This window comes from Terrapene carolina, unplaced genomic scaffold (assembly GCF_002925995.2).
Source record: "Terrapene carolina triunguis isolate 2854851 unplaced genomic scaffold, T_m_triunguis-2.0 Scaffold714, whole genome shotgun sequence".
Classification (NCBI taxonomy): Eukaryota; Metazoa; Chordata; order Testudines; family Emydidae; genus Terrapene; species Terrapene triunguis.
The window spans coordinates 4,542,213-4,557,932 of NW_020665065.1; the positions used below are offsets into that span (position 1 = coordinate 4,542,213).

Consider the following 15,720-nt stretch of genomic DNA (forward strand, 5'->3'; position numbering starts at 1 on the left):
CTGAGATGCGTGTGTGTCTGTGGGTAATCCAGGTCTCCCAGTTCTAAGCACAGCGCTGTGTCCGGGAACGACGCTGGAAAAACATTCTCATCTGACTTCATTAATCTAACTCTTGCTCATGTATCAAAGTGTGGCGCATTTTCTTGTAAAAATGATTAAGCTGCTAATTAAGCTGTTTATAACTTGTTTCCCCAGTCGCTAATGATAATTAACATGCAAATTAGCTGAGGGAGGAGAGGCACAGGGGTCCTCAGTTCATTACCAAGTTAATTACTGTTTGCATACTTAAACATTACAGTTATAAATGGTGGCATTTAATGTAATGGGCAAGCTGATAATTATACCAACGACATTTTGAAAAGTCATTTCGCTGTGTGTTATTTTTTCGGGGTGATTAATGTTTCCATGCCTGATTGATAAACTTAGTTCAAACCAATATAAGTTGGGAACATAGTGTAACCAAATCAGTTACCCCTCACAGTCACCTGCTTTTCTATCCCTTTTGGTTATAAAGTTGCAGCGCAGGGAAAGAATGAGAGAAAAATGTTTGGCAGTTCAATATTGAAATGTAAGGAGTAAAATAGGTTGATTAACACCAGTTCCTCACTCTCTAGTCTTGCAAAGCTCAGATGAGTGAGTGACTAATTTTCAGAGGAGTTGAGTACCCAGTTTGGGGTTGTAAACATGAGCATTATTTATGTTGACAATAATAATGTCCAGAAGCCACATCTGAGCTTAGGGCCCCCTTGTGTGCATGCGTGTACACACACACACACACACACACACACATGAGTGTGCCCCAGAGAGCTTACAAACTGAATAAACAAGACAGGCAAAGGATGGTAGATATGAAAGATAATTCTCCCCATTTTGCAGATGGGGGAATGGAGGCACAGAGAGATTAACTGCCTTTCTCAAGGCCACACAAGCAGCCTGTGGCAGATCCAGGAGTTAAACCCAGATCTTCCAAGCCCAAGCACAGTGCCTGAACCACAGGGCAAAACCTTCCTCTCCCTCGATTGCCGCTGGAGTTGTAGGTGTTCAGCAGTTCTGAAAATCAGGCCCAAGCTAGGTAGATAAATGCCGGGTACAAGGCTCTGAGGTTCAATTCATAAAAGTTCCTCAATATCTGCCTATTTCTCAGTCAGTGGGAGCGAGACTGGCCCAGAATTTCTCACTTCTGCAGAACTGGATGGGAAATGCCACTGGAACAGGCCAGATCATGAGATTTCAAACAGGAATTTCTACACACGTGGATTTTAGAGTAGCAGGGATTGGGAGGAAGAAAGGAGTGGGGAGCGATGACTAGGGAGGTACCAATCCATCTGCAATGCACTTTATGCTTCCCCCGAAGAATCAGGCAAGTCATATCACATCGCGGGACGACCCAGGCTTCCACACTCTGGATCATGTTTTACAAAAACTATAAAGAGATGAAAAACTGACCACTGGCTGAATAGAGGGTTAATGGAATGGTCCATTCCACAGAGGCAAGGGAGGCTCAGAGAATTAGGTGCTCATTTTTTTCTTCTTAGTAGGGACAATTGCTTTGCTCCTGGAATGCAAGGTGGTTAAAGATGATCACTGATTACTGCTAAGCCTTGCCAGGGGACACCCAGGAACTAAAATGTTGCCCTTGCCAAATATTCAGCGACCACGTGCAACTGCATCAGATTAGCATGAGGGTCACTCAGCAGTTATCAGAATCTATGGAGACACTGGGACGAAACCAGGGGCCTTCTTCCAAGATCAAACCCCACCCCTTACCCAGCTTGGATGAGAAGGGCTTCCTCACTGGCTGGTTGGGAGCTCTGCTTCACCCCCTTTAGCACCGGGAGGCAGGGAGCTAATTAATTTATGCTGCTGCATCGTTGTGTCCCATAGCTCCATCCCAAACAATAACTGCACCAGCAAAGCCTTTGGGGTGACCCTCGGGGGCTTGTGCTGTTGTTGTTTAATCTCCATAATACTAATAAAAGGGTTACTTCTCTCGAACAGAGTGACCATAACTTTCTTGTAATCTTGTTCAAATGCTCTTCACCAGTACATCCTTTCATCCTTTGCTTGGATCATATGCATTGTAATTGTAATTGGGCTAAAGTCATGGGTTACCGGGCAGTTGCATAGGAAAATAGTAAAGGGTTTCTGCTTTCCTTCTCCCCCACCCATCTATATATAGCTATAGATATATATCAATTTTGTTTCATGTACTGACTCATTTGTGATTAAATATACATAAGGAACAGGAGTGCTTGGATCAGCTGACAAGGCAAAAACAGGTGGTGGGAGCAGAGCACTTTGAATGGGACAAGTCATCCAGTAAAGACCACTCCTACAGGGCTTTATTGAAGTGTAAACAGCACAAAAAGTTTTAAAACATTGCAGAGAAATTGGGGTTGAGTCATGAAATAAGACTTCTCCTTTCTGTCACAGCTTTCAGCCAAGGATCTCAAAGCACTTCACAAACATTGATTGGTCACCTTTACATGCCCCAGGGATGTATTGTTGCCCCTGTTGTTCTGCACTCGGTGCACAGGGGTAAAGCAGCTTTCCCAACAGCAACCAGCAAGTCAGTGGAAGAAAAAAGAAGAGCTGATCAAGACAAGGAACTTCCGATATTTCAACCTTTGGTTTTGTGCTAAAATGAAACGTTGAGTTTTGATTTTCCCAACAGAACATTTTGATTTCACTTCTAGTCTCCTGCTCTAACAGCACTAGGAAGGGGGCATGGAGAAGATGTTCAGGGTGCAGATTTCCTTGACAAGAAAGGAGTTCCTTAGCTCAATTTTACATCCAAGTTCCCAACGATCTACTTCTCAGGGTAGGCAGTGAGCACGGAACTGAACACACTTGCGGATGAAATTTCATCATGTGGCTTCAAAGCTGATGACATCCAGCAGAGCCTCTTGACTTCAGTCTCATGAGCACTCAGTCACCTGGCATCTATTATTCAATACAGGCCAACTCCTTCTCTCCCTGACACCAGAGTCACTCCATTGTCCTCAACCCTCACATAGGTGTAGATGAGAGCAAGATTTGGCCCCTTGACTCTAAGCAACACAATTGATAATCTCACTCTGACAGGTCACAAGTCATTTTTGGGGTGTTTTCTTTTTCTAAATGTAGCTCGTTGCTCCTAGGTTACAGCCTCTTGCACCAAGCAAGGAACTCCTATCTTTCCTTGGACTTTGCACTCTTCATGTCACATAGATGCAATTGTCAAGCTACCCTAATTCACAAGTTAGCTAAATCATATGTATTGAAGTTCTTCAGTCTTTCCTCCTCAATCCATTCCTCAGCACACACTCTTCATCTTTCTTGCAAATACGTAGGGGACATACTATATGGTTTTGTACGACAAATGCTGAACACACACACAGGAAGCCTTGTTCAGGTTCTGAGGGTCTAGTTCATCCCTAACTTGACACTAAAGTGTTTTCAGAATCCCTTAAAGTCAGTGGGATTCTTTCCCTTGTTTTCAATGGGCTAAGGACTAGGTCCCCGAAGTACATCCCCTCGCTCTCTCTGTCCATCCCCCTCTCACTTCCGTGCATGTATTTAGTGCCTCTCCGTACTCCTGCCAACCTCCACCTAAGCTTCAAAAAACGTCGGAAGAGCCACCTCGTCGGTATAACGATGACTTTGTCACTGTCACCTTCTAGTGGCCACATCCTCTAGAAAGGAAAAAAAGCCCTAAAACCAGTGACAGCTGAAGTAGTAGAGGCCCATATTTCTGGTCCCAAAGATCATGGGGTTTTATCCCCACTCCCATCCATGTCTGTAGCATGTGGATTTATTATACTGTCTAAAATATGCATGATGGAGTTCTATTGTTTCTCCTATAATGCTTCTGTTGTGCCTTTGGCCTCTAGGCAGGGTCCTGTTATATGTAGCCCCCAGCTTTGTCAGTATTGCGGACACTCCAGAAACAAATACAACAATCATCATCATAAGTTCTTATTAGCACCCAGCCCGTATCTTTTTGGAGAAAAGTAATTCCAACTGAACAGCACTCTTTGCAAGCTAGCATGCCATCTGTACTTCCTACCTGCTCCAGCCCCCTTTAAAAATTAATCACCTGGCTACAACAACAGGAGAAGTTATTGTAAAGTATTTAATATTTAACTAGTGTTTGGAAAAACACTCTTCTTGCTCTTTCTCTGTGTTGGTTTGAGCATTTGCATCACAGTAATTCTTTACCATATGGGAGAAGCAGCATGATCCAGTGTCTTGGACACAGGCCTGGGAACGAGGAAACCTGAGGTCTATTTCGGCTTTTGACTCAGTATATCATGACGCTGGGCAAGTTGCTTCACCTCTCTGTGTCTCTATTATTCCCTCCTACCTTTTTCCAGTCTTGTCCACTTAGATTGTTAAACTGTCTCTTGTTATGTGCATGTACAGCACCGAGCACAGGGAATCCTCATCTCATCTGGTGCTAAGATTATTATTATTTTTTTAAATGAATGGACGACATTGTCTTTCTCGTTGAGCTTTGTATCCACGGGACAAGATGTCCCTGGAAGCGATGCCCAGACCAGTGATATGAAATCTCCCTCCCTTACACAGCGAAGTCAAATGATGGGTAATGATTTTTGAAACATGGACTGCAACCCATCGAGAGCACCAGCCTCATTGTGTTCATTCCCACAAGCTGAGCTCGAACCACAGTGGAGGAGGGATGAGGCCCATGTGTTTGATCAACTCGGCCCTTGCTAATGTGATTTCTATTGCAGAACTGTTCCTTTTTATGCCTTCCGGTCTTTCCTAGCAATATCACCTATGGCCTGATGTGACAGCAGTACTAAATTATTTCTTGATGGCTCATTAGGGTAATTAAAATGAAAGTAATCAAAGCCAAGTAATGGGCAATCTCTTAATAAACTGTCAAAAAATTCTATATTAATCATAGGGAATTTTTTCCCCTCTGAATGTCAAAGAATACAGATCAAGGAAACGCTGGACTTCAGAATCAGTCCTGGTTTAAAGGAGCACTGTCAGGGGAGCACATCTGGAAAAATATACCTTCCTGGTGACTAATAATGTCAAAAATCCATTGTGCACTATTGAATCTGTTTGCTCCCTTTCCACATTTCACTATTTTGGACAGTGAAAATAGAGTGGTCAGTTTCATTTTCTATTTACGTGTCAGGTTCCCTTCCTGGCTGTCCATCCACATACTGCACATTGTGTTTGCAGTCTAATCCACCAGGGAATGAACATAAGAACCTAAGAACGGCCATACTGGGTCAGACCAAACGGTTACATTTAAAACAAAACCGTATTTTTAAAAAATGATTAATTTTTTTTCGTTCATCCTAGACCAAATCTTGAAGTGCCCTCTCCATTTTTCATGGGCCAGACCCCACCACTGATTGCAATGGGCATTTTTCCTGAATAATGACAGAGGTTGGCATCTTCATAGGAGCCCAAGAAAGTTAGGAAGCCAACTCCCTGTGGGATTTGAATGACCCACATTTACAGAGCGCCTTGCGATATTCAGCAGAAAGGTGCTGTATTGTGGCCCGACGCTTCCTCCTCCACAACATTGCAAGCTGCCATGTCAGGGAGCTCAGCCAAGCCCTGGTGAATGACTTTGGGCACCACTTCATCACTGTCTCACCCGACTCCACATGGGGAGCAGAAGGGAGACAATGACAAGCCTCTGCCATGACAGCGAAGCACCTCCTTTGGGGGGAACTGCAGCTAGCTCGTAGCTACCTCAGCCCAGCAGCAATGTCTAGCTGAGACCAGGTGGGTGAGGTAAAAACTGGTCTCTCACCAACAGAAGCTGGTCCAATAAACGATATTACCTCATCCACCTTGTCTCTCTAATATCCTGGGACCGACCCGGCTACAACTACACTGCATGAGACTAGTAGGACAGAGAGATAGAATCATAGGGTTAGAAGGGACCGCAAGGGTCATTAGATAGATAGATAGATAGATAGATAGATAGATAGATAGATAGATCGATCTGGCAGTTCAGGCTTCAAGCCCCCCAGTGCTCCAGCCATGGACTGTGTGCCTGCACTGTGCAGCCATCCCCTGCCTGCGGGAACAGAAGCCTGTGTTAGTGTTTACCGTCTCCTGGGTAACAGGGCATGTGGCAGGATGAACCGAGCCAGCCAGGTCTCACCCCATCTCTCCCAGCAGCAGCCACTTCTCCTGAGTGCAGCCGCAAGGAATCTCCGAGATCACCCTGCACCTCCACCGCAGCGAGCGTGTTCAGACGTGAGTTCCCAGGCCCTGCTTGTGCCCTTCTCCCCCGGCCCCTTACCCTTTGTTTCCTCTGCTCTTCTGTCCCATTGTCTGGGGAGTGAGCCGCTCTGGGTTTGGTCCCTGTCTAACCTTTGTAGATTCCCACCTTTTCGTAGTGGGAGGAGAGAATGTGAGACCCCCATCCCCTCCAATCCCAAAGCTAGGTAGAATTCACGCAGACTTGGCTACTTGTGCCAATAGTCTGCCCCCCCCCCCCCCCCCCCCCGAACCCCCCACCTTCAGAAACAAAGACAGGCTGGAAATTGCTTCCCCCCTTTCCTCGCTTTCCCCCAGTGCCCAAAAAAGCAACAATGTCTGAGGAATGGAAAACAGGAGGAAAAGGGGGGGGGGGGGGGGGGTTGTTTCTTTCCCAGTGTCCAGCTGTCAGAGGGAGTCTGATGGTGCAGGTGGGGTGAGGAGGGAGGGGGTCAGACAAAGGGATGGGAGGAGCACAGATCAGAGCAGAGTCGGACAGAGCAAACTCCTGAATCAGGGAAGGGCATTTGGAAATTAACCCCCATTGTGCTAGGCGCTGCACGCACACAAAATGAAAAGAGAGCCCCAGCACCAAAGAACTGGCATTCTGAGCATCCACTTTATTTCCTCTTTTTAAAAAAAAAACTGTAAACATTCAGTTTGGATGATGCAGCAAATGTTTTGGATAAACAAGTTATAAAAGGCACCAAGTACAGGGCCCCAAATGGTATCTTCTGTGGGCCCAAAGCTGGCTATATACCTTTGCACTTGCTGGTCAGGTAAAAGGTGCTGTGTACCCTCTGTTCTCACGGAAGCCAATAAGGGATGATGACTTTATTGAGAGCTGGGGATTCAGAAATTAGACCTGAACTAGTTCTCTGATGTGGCGTTGGGGCAGATTGCGGTCTCTGGGGTGAGATATGAGACTGTTGTCCCGAAGCCTTGCTCTGTGGGCATGGTGCTGTTTGCCAGGTCTCGGAGTGGCTGATAAGACTATGTGCTGGGCCTGGTTTTCCTGCAGTGTGGGTCAATACCAAAGCCAGAAGCTGCATTTTCCAGCTTTGCTGTTCTTTTCTTTCCACTCTTGTGAGCATTTGTCTTGTTTTATCTTCTTAGGCAACAGGATTGGACCTTCACAACAGCAGCAATAACAGCAGCTCCATCCCATCTCAGCTAACTTCTTCTCTTTTCCCCTCTGATTGCCATCTTTGATACCATCTGATAGACTGTCAAACAAGGGGAGGGTGGCTCCTTCTAAAAACTCTCTGCAGCAAAAGGGAAAGGGAACAAGAGATGTTGTTAAAAATGAAAGCCTTACTTAATACTTTACCTTTCCAATGCTTTAACTATTTTCCCTTGCTTTCTGTATCTTTAATAAAAGGGTTAAATGATTTGTAATGCTGGGTTTACCAAGCTGAGGTCTCTGCATACCAAACCTCAAACTTCATTTAAAACTGTTTAGTGTTGGACAGTGACTGGATTTTGTTAACACCTTTGACTCTTTGGGCCCATATGTTCCATCTAAATTAATACAACGGGTCCAAAAGCATGGTTGGGGGAAGGGAGGGAACGGCCCTCTATGGTTTGGAGGATAGAGAAAGATGTGCTTGATGGGGAAGGGAGATAGTTGGAAGACAGCAGCAGAGTAATGGTAGGTTTGTTTATTACACAAGTATGTTTAAATTCCTCCTCTCCAATATTTGACACTGAAAATATTTCATATATGTTGTCAAATGGAATTTAACAACAAAATTCAGCATTAAATACTGAGGGCGAATTTCTCCTCTCTGTTCCACATGCAGATCTGGGTAGCATATTCTGTGCTCCCCCTGATTCTTGTATCCACCCAAGGTCTACCATCATATCCTTAGATCGTGAGCTCTTGGGGGAGGGACCGTTTTTTGGTTATACATGCATACTTTTCAGTGACCAAATTTTTTGCTCTTTTTACGACTCTGTGACCTTCAAAACATCTGAGGCCCTTGTTTGTGTCTGTCAATTTGATGGCTTAGAAAAAACATGGATACCCACGAGCAATGTGCTTAGTTTTAACTGCTCTAATTTCTGTTCTACAGGCACCCGACAGGGCTGCGTGTGAAACGACACTTGCTGAAGATGTAAATGCCTCTGTATTCAGAATGTCAGCTCAGGAGCTTGCCACGCGGCTCTGCAAGGAAGGGGACCAGCACCTAGCTATGGATGAGCTGCCGCTAGCCACGGCTTTCTACATGGCTGCATTCAGCTGCAGTGCACTCCTGGCAGTGCAGAAAGTAAAGTCCCTTGGGAAGGGGCCCTGGGAGAAAGTGATAGCTATCCTGGAGACGTGGTGCACAGGCAGAAGTCAGATTCCCAGGATACACTGCAACAACTTGGCCATTGTGTCACTCAACGTGGGAATAGCTGCAGTCTTCCTATCCACCCTAAGCCCCAACAACTTGGCTTCCTCTGTATTCAAGCTGGAGGCCATGCTCAGGCAGGGGCGCTATGAAGAGGTGGTAAGCCGGTGCAATGCCCTGCTCAGCACTCATCCCAAACACTCAGTGGAGCTGCTGCTGACAAGGGCTTTGGCCTGGGTGCTGTCGGGGACACAATCTGGGAACGGAGTTGTGGACTATATCCAAGCTTTCGTGACGCACCGGGCTGAGACGGTGGCATATGTACGCAGCAGGCAGAGGGAACACCTGCCACTGGTGATCCAGACCTTCTCTGATTACCTCTCAGTGCACCAGGAGATGGGCCCAAATAGCAGGGCCTTGGATGGCCAGTTGGGTGACTGTTATGACTTCCTCGTTGCCGTGGCACCGAATGGCATCCAGGTATGCCAGGCACAGGCCACGTACTTCTATGAGAAACATAAATTCGAGGAGTGTGTGGCAGTTTACAGCAAGGCTATGGAGGCCTTATCTGCTGGTAGCAAGCTCGGAGATGAGAGAGCTTTGGGTGTCCTCCTAGGCCGGGCTGCTGCTTACTTCTCCTTGGGTGGGCGGACACGGGAGATGATGCAGGACTTGATAGACGCCTTCAAGATAAGCCCTGGCCAAGCGAAGCAGCACTTTGATGAGCTTTTCTCATCTTGCGACACTGAGAAGATTACAGAACAGGCCAGAGCTGTCCTGGATGTAGAGTTTGCAGCCTACAGGGAAGCTGTGCGTACTCGGCCTGAGCTCCGAGATGATGCTGGCACAGAACTGCTTTCCCCAGTCATCCACACTCTCCAGTTCCTCATTCAGATCGCCCCAGGGTCCAGGCGTGAGCTGAGTGTCCGGCTGGCAGATTGCCAGCTGCTGAGCAGGCACGTCAACAGTGCTCTGAAGATCTGCAGCCACCTCTTGGAGTCTGACCAAAATACTTATTACAACAGCCTCCTGGTCCTGCGAGGGTTTTGTTACCTCCATGCCAATGACTGTCAGCAAGCCCTGCCGGACTTCCAGAAGGTCATCGAGCATGACTCCCCACACCCCAACAGTTGTGTGAAAGCCCTGTGCGGGCGGGGACTTATCCGGATTTTGGGTGGCAGTCCTTACCTCACGGCCCTGGATTATATCACTGCCTGTCGTCTGAGATTAGACGAAACCATCCTCACTGTCAAGTCCTATGTGCCCTGGAACCAAAGAGGGCTGCTCCTGAAGGTGCTCCAGGAAGAAGGGCAGAAGATACTCCAGAAAAAGCCATCTCCAAAAGGCAGCTCAGCCTTCAGGCAAAAGAAAGGAGCAGGACTGAATGGATTCCTGACAAAAGAAGGGTATGGCTTGGGCGGGTTGATTGTTCAGGTGGATGGGAATGGGATACAGACCCTTTCATGTCTAGGCCACCGGTTGGTGGGAACCCAGCCTAAACTGGTAGTGGGCAAAAGCCAGTAACATCTGAGGGCTGCTCAGTGTCCTTGATGAAATGAGATGGAGGGATCTCACTCTGGTTTCTCATGGAGTAGATATCCACATCACAAAACAGTCATTTTTGGTGCTAATAGGCCCCCTCACTGGAAGTCTCAGCAGAGTTCAAGCACTGAATGGGCCATGGAGACAACTCCCCTATGCACTCTAAAAGAGGTCCTACCAGATCAGGGGTGAATGACTGCAGGGGAGGCTTGATTTTCTGCTATCTGTGCTGCACCTGGTTTGAGGATAAAAGAGTAAGTTCCTATCCAGGGCTGGCAGTCTGGTACCATTGGCCAATGCTAAATTAATGAATGTAACACTTAAGGGGAAAAACAAATCAAAGCAGAGTTAAGGCATCTAAATCCATTTAAGCTTCTGCTCCACTTTCTCCCAGGGAGGGTGCTATAAATAAGATTAGCAGAGCTGGTTGTATTTTTCAGTTGATTTTTTTAATGGCTTTTTGCGGGGGAGGGGGGGAAAGGGGGAGCGGAAGGGGTTGTGAAAAATTTTATTTCTTTATAAATTGTCGACTTTTTCAAAGATGAATTGAAAACCAAAAACATTTGTGTCCAGTTTTCAGTTTTTCAGCCAAAGAAACAGAAAATTGCTGTAAAACATTTTCAAAACCACTATTTTTTTCATTTCTTTCTATATTCTTCCTGGAAAATACGCAACTATTTTCTGACCAGCTCTAAAGATTGGAAAAGAAATGGGTTAAAAATTTGGTGGCAAATGGAGTACCTCACAGTTTGGCCTATACAATTGGGGATACTTTAGAGAGGTCTCTTATTAATAATAGCTAAGTCTATATAGTGTTTTGCTTCGGTAGATCTCAAAGCCCTTTACAAAGCAAGTCAGTGTCATTATCGCCATTTTACAAATTGGGAAACTGAGGCACAGAAAGGCAATGACTTCCACATAGTCACCCAATGGCAGAGCCTGGACTAAAACCCAGATCTCCTAAGTCCCACTCCAGTGTTCTTAAAGCAGGAGGCTGTCTAACAAGGCTGTTCCCATATACACGTGTTAGTGTTTTATAGCAATTTTTAGCAGGATAGAGTTCTTCAACTGAGATAATACATGATTTTCTCTACCTACTATTTTTATTATTTGTACTGAATAGTGTCTAGGAGTCCCCATCATGGACCTGTACCTTCTTTTGGAGCCATGCTTTTACCTGTACTTATAAGCTCGTTTATAAATAGGCATTTGATGAAATGTTTACAATGTGGCTTTAAGCGACAGGAAGTTCTCCATTGCTGGAGACAGTGAAGATTGGCCGCCATTTTAGTACAGGGATTATCCAGCGCCAGCTGCACTGTCTGACCAATAGAGAAGCTCCACCAGAACTACAATCAGTTCTTCCTTTGTTTATGCAGGGATGCCTTCGGGGTTCACCAGCTGGCTTCTCTCTTGATGGAGCTGGACCCTTCTGATGAAGCATCTCAGATCCTGTGTGCCGATGCCCTGTACCAGCTGGATCGGGTGGAAGAAGCTCACAGAATCCTCTTGGTAGCCCTCTCTAGGAATCCCCAGAGGTCTCCCATCCTAGCAAGGCTGGCACTGCTGCAGCTGAAGAAAGGCTTCTTGTATGATGGGACTCAGGTAAAAAACATCTGGCTGGCAACACAGGCGAGACAAAGTCCTGTGGGTGAAATGACTGGGGAGTCCACAGTTCTCATTGGCTGATGTTAGGGATGCCGTATGTACGCAGTGAGTGGTGTTTGCGAGAAATGAACAATTTGTGCGTCGTGATCTGGGACAAGAATATTGACAAAGTTCTGGGACGAGCTGCTTGGAAAACGGGTTCATCTTTCATGAACATTTTCATGAAAAATGAGTCCCTTTTCTTGCTGGAGATTTTCAAATTCAAAACTTGTCAACCCGCTCTAATTCTGGGGAGTGCAAAGTTTCAGATGAATTCCCAGGGCTTCGTCACTTCCCTGTGGATAGTTACAGTGGACCTACTTACAGATCCCTTCACCCAGCAGTGTGGAGCCTTTGGCACAAATAGTGCCATGCACATGTGGGATAACATCCTTATTGTGACCAAAAATAATACAATCCTGGTCAAGTGCATCTCACATCTTAAATTAAAATCTCTGGTGTGCAACAAGACTCCATAGCAGCAGACTCAGGGTTGGAGACATGGTGAAGTTCAGAGCTAAAATTAGATTTAAGTATCCCAGCCACTAGCAGAACTTTTATGATCCAAACTCAGGCTTGGAAGGGGAAGCTCTTGGATTGTAACACAGGCTGTACAAGGACGCAACCAAATGCAGCCCATTCATCACATTGCATTTAATGACACCTTTCATCAGAGCCTTTTAACTAGATAGAGCATGATTGAATGTGCTGCCGGGATGGTAATATCATTGATGGGATTGGTAATTTTCCCTTAAAAGGGAAGGAAATAGGCTATTGCCTTTCTTCTGCAGCTACCTAGTCTTGCTAATGGGTCTCTGTGACTCTTTCCCGGTGCCTACATGAGGCAGCAAGAAGATCTGCAAACTGCTGCCTTATTTTAGGATCTCACAGGCTAGCGGATTCATGTCTCTCGAAAGCAGAGAACATGTCTGTGTTTATGGCCCTGCAAATAAAGCAGTAATCTTATGAAATGTATTCCCTAGTGGATGGGTAAAAAATTACTGTCTGCCACCAAGTCTCTGTGGATTCACTCTACTCACAGGTGAAAATCCTTGATTGAGAAATGCAGTTTAAATCCTACGTTCACCTGAAATCTGAGAATATCTAATTCTCTCATCAACCCCACCTAGGAAACCTAATACTTGACCCATCAGGTGAAAAGCTACCAGGAAGGCGAGTGACTGGGGTACAATGAACTCCATTTCTAGCTCTGACCCTGGTTGGTACTTACTAAGAGAACCAGAGGTCCCTTCCCCTTTCTGGTTTTAGGTAACAGCTTGTCTTAAAGAGCACCCAAGTTCCCAGGTAAGTTGATATTCAGAATCTTCCTCTCAGCACCTGCAGACAGGTTATCATGTTCATTGCATACACACAGTTCCCACTGAAACCAAGTTTGGAAACTCTAGGAAGAAGTATTTTGCCACAGTAAAACCGCATCCACTCATTGTAACTTCCTAACAATGTACGGCATCCCAGGGGGAGAGCATCAGTGGCCCATATACGTATGGAGGAGGAAATCAGTGACCATGATCTGATACACAGAGGTAGCAGTGGCACTGAATCTAGCAGCTACAGCAAAGCTCTTGGAGTCAGGACACCTGGGATTCATGGACACAAACTTGCTGCATGAACTTTAACAAGTTCTTTAACTTCCGCATTTCATTTGATCCAAATGTGATAATAATTAATAAGACTTGCCTACTTTAGAATGGGAGCTCCCTGGTCAGAAAGTGTGTCTTCCTGCAGATCTAGGCGGAGCCTAGCATATTGCAGGTGCCACTAAAATATAAATAGAGTAAGAAAAATATTCAGCTTAATATATTATCACTAGCAGAAGTGTTTTGGGGTCCTTGGATAAAAGAGACAAATGCTTGTGGGCGTAAGGAGATTGCTTGTTAAATTGGAAGGGATTCAAGAATTTTTATTTCTGCTAAGCAGATATAACTGCCAAGATTAAACAGTTAAATGACCGGAGTTTGCCAGCAGAGGACACTGTTGCATTTTTAAACTATGTAATAAATCCTCCGGATGAGAAGGAGAAAAGTATTCCACCAAACCAAATGTGTTATTTTTTCCCTGTGGAGTATAAAACGTCTGTGCTATGTGCTGAGAATGTGAGAGCTCCGAGTGAATGATACCACTCATCGGCGTTCACATATAGTCCTTGGAAAGTCTGACTTTGAACAAACTTTTTAATGTACTTGTTATTTGGAGTCACAATTTTTTTTTTCCTTTTGGATGTGCACAAAAACAGTGGTTGAAAATCCATTGCTTTACTCTTTGGCCAGGACATGTTACCCAAAGGGGCATATTCCATGATGGAATCACACTTGAACTCTGAAACTGATGGCATAAAACTTCTTGTGGAAGGTTTTCTTCCCTTTCCACAATTTTCCAAGTCTTGCAAGCTTTGATAGCCATCAGGAACAGTGAGAAAATCCTGAAGATCAGTGTCTGAAAGACAGCAGCAGATTTCCCTCACTGCCACCTGCCCCATAATGTGGCAGCAAACATGCCTGCACTACTCCGCCTGCACTTGTTTTGCAGCAAGTGTCAATCACTGCAGAAGTGTATAGGGTAGGTGCCATCCTCAAGTGGTGAGATTTGACATCTGCTTTACACATGCCCAGCTGCATGCATATGGCAGTGAAGAATGGAGCCTAGTGTCAGCTTTTTCTCATCAGAATTGGTACCTAAGGGGTGGGGGGAAGGGAGCATCTGAAATCACTACGTTCATTTTGACTTCAATGCCTCTTTATTCTATTTGCACCATGTTTTATATGAAAAAATGCCTATCCAAGTGGTGGACTTGCCTTGCTGGTGCAATGGAAAGCACGCTTTCTAAAAGGAGGTAATAAAGATAACCTGACCTTTACCCAGCAACCTTCCATCCCAAAGCCCTTTGCGAATGAAATGAAGTTCATGTCAGCCACCACTAAAATGCATTCACCTGTGGCGAAGTGTAACAGAGCACAGCCGCTTTTTGAACAGTCAGTACAGTACCTGGCTGAAGGTGCACAGAGAACTTACCATAGCCGAATGTGATTTTTCTGAGTTGACATTTAGCCAGAACATTGTTCTTCCTGTGACTACTGTAAATAGGATCTTTAATGATCGGTTTATGTGTTATCATCCAAAAGATAGCAGCACAGTGGCCTTCAGCACCATAGGGGACATGAGAGGGAAGAGTCCCTCTGTTGTGATAATTGGACCTACACATTTACCCTAATTGTCAGTTCAGCTGTAAAAAGCACTACCCAGGGGTGGTTCTTTGATGACTTTTCATCAACTCCTTGATTTTTGCTTTTGTGGCCCAGATAAGTAACTGAGATTCTTCCCCCAGTCTCTCCACCAGACTGAATCTCTTTGGGGGCCATTATGGTACAGTTCAGCTCTCTTTGAAGGTCATGAAATTTTTCACAATTCTTTTCCCTTTTCTTTACCATTTCTAATAAGAACCAACCCAAGCTTTCTCCCCAAATTCAAAGCAAATCTACTCCAAAGCTTGGAATTTTGGATAACATTTTTCCTGCCTTTATTTCAAAATGTCTGCTGTTTCCATGCTTCATGGCCCATCCAGAGCAAGAGAGAGTAGTGCTCACAGAGAGAGATTAAAAAGACTGGGACTTTTCAGCTTGGAAAAAAGACGACTAAGGGAGGTATGATAGAGGTCTGTTAAATCATGACTGGTGTGGAGAAAGTAAATAAGGAAGTGTTATTTACTCCTTCTCATAACACAAGAACTAGGGGCCACCAAATTAATAGGCAGCAAGTTTAAAACAAACAAAAGGAAGTATTTTTTTCACACAACGCACAGTCAACCTGTGGAACTCCTTGCCAGAGGATGTTGTGAAGGCCAAGACTATAACAGGGTTCAAAAAAGAACACGATAAATTCACAGAGGATGGGGCCACCAATGGCTATTAGCCAGGATGGGCAGGGATGGTGTCCATCAGCT

General features: G+C 45.2%; 1 protein-coding gene across 1 annotated transcript in view; it reads left to right on the forward strand.

Annotated features, from left to right (window-relative positions):
• Positions 1-6,114: 6,114 nt before the first annotated feature.
• Positions 6,115-15,720, forward strand: part of TTC34 (tetratricopeptide repeat domain 34) — a 43,227-nt gene continuing 33,621 nt past the window's right edge. Inside the window, exons 1-3 of the mRNA XM_029913564.1 lie at positions 6,115-6,234; positions 8,313-9,979; positions 11,495-11,720. Coding sequence (XP_029769424.1) covers positions 6,115-6,234; positions 8,313-9,979; positions 11,495-11,720 — 2,013 coding nt within the window. The remainder of the gene's footprint in view (positions 6,235-8,312; positions 9,980-11,494; positions 11,721-15,720) is intronic.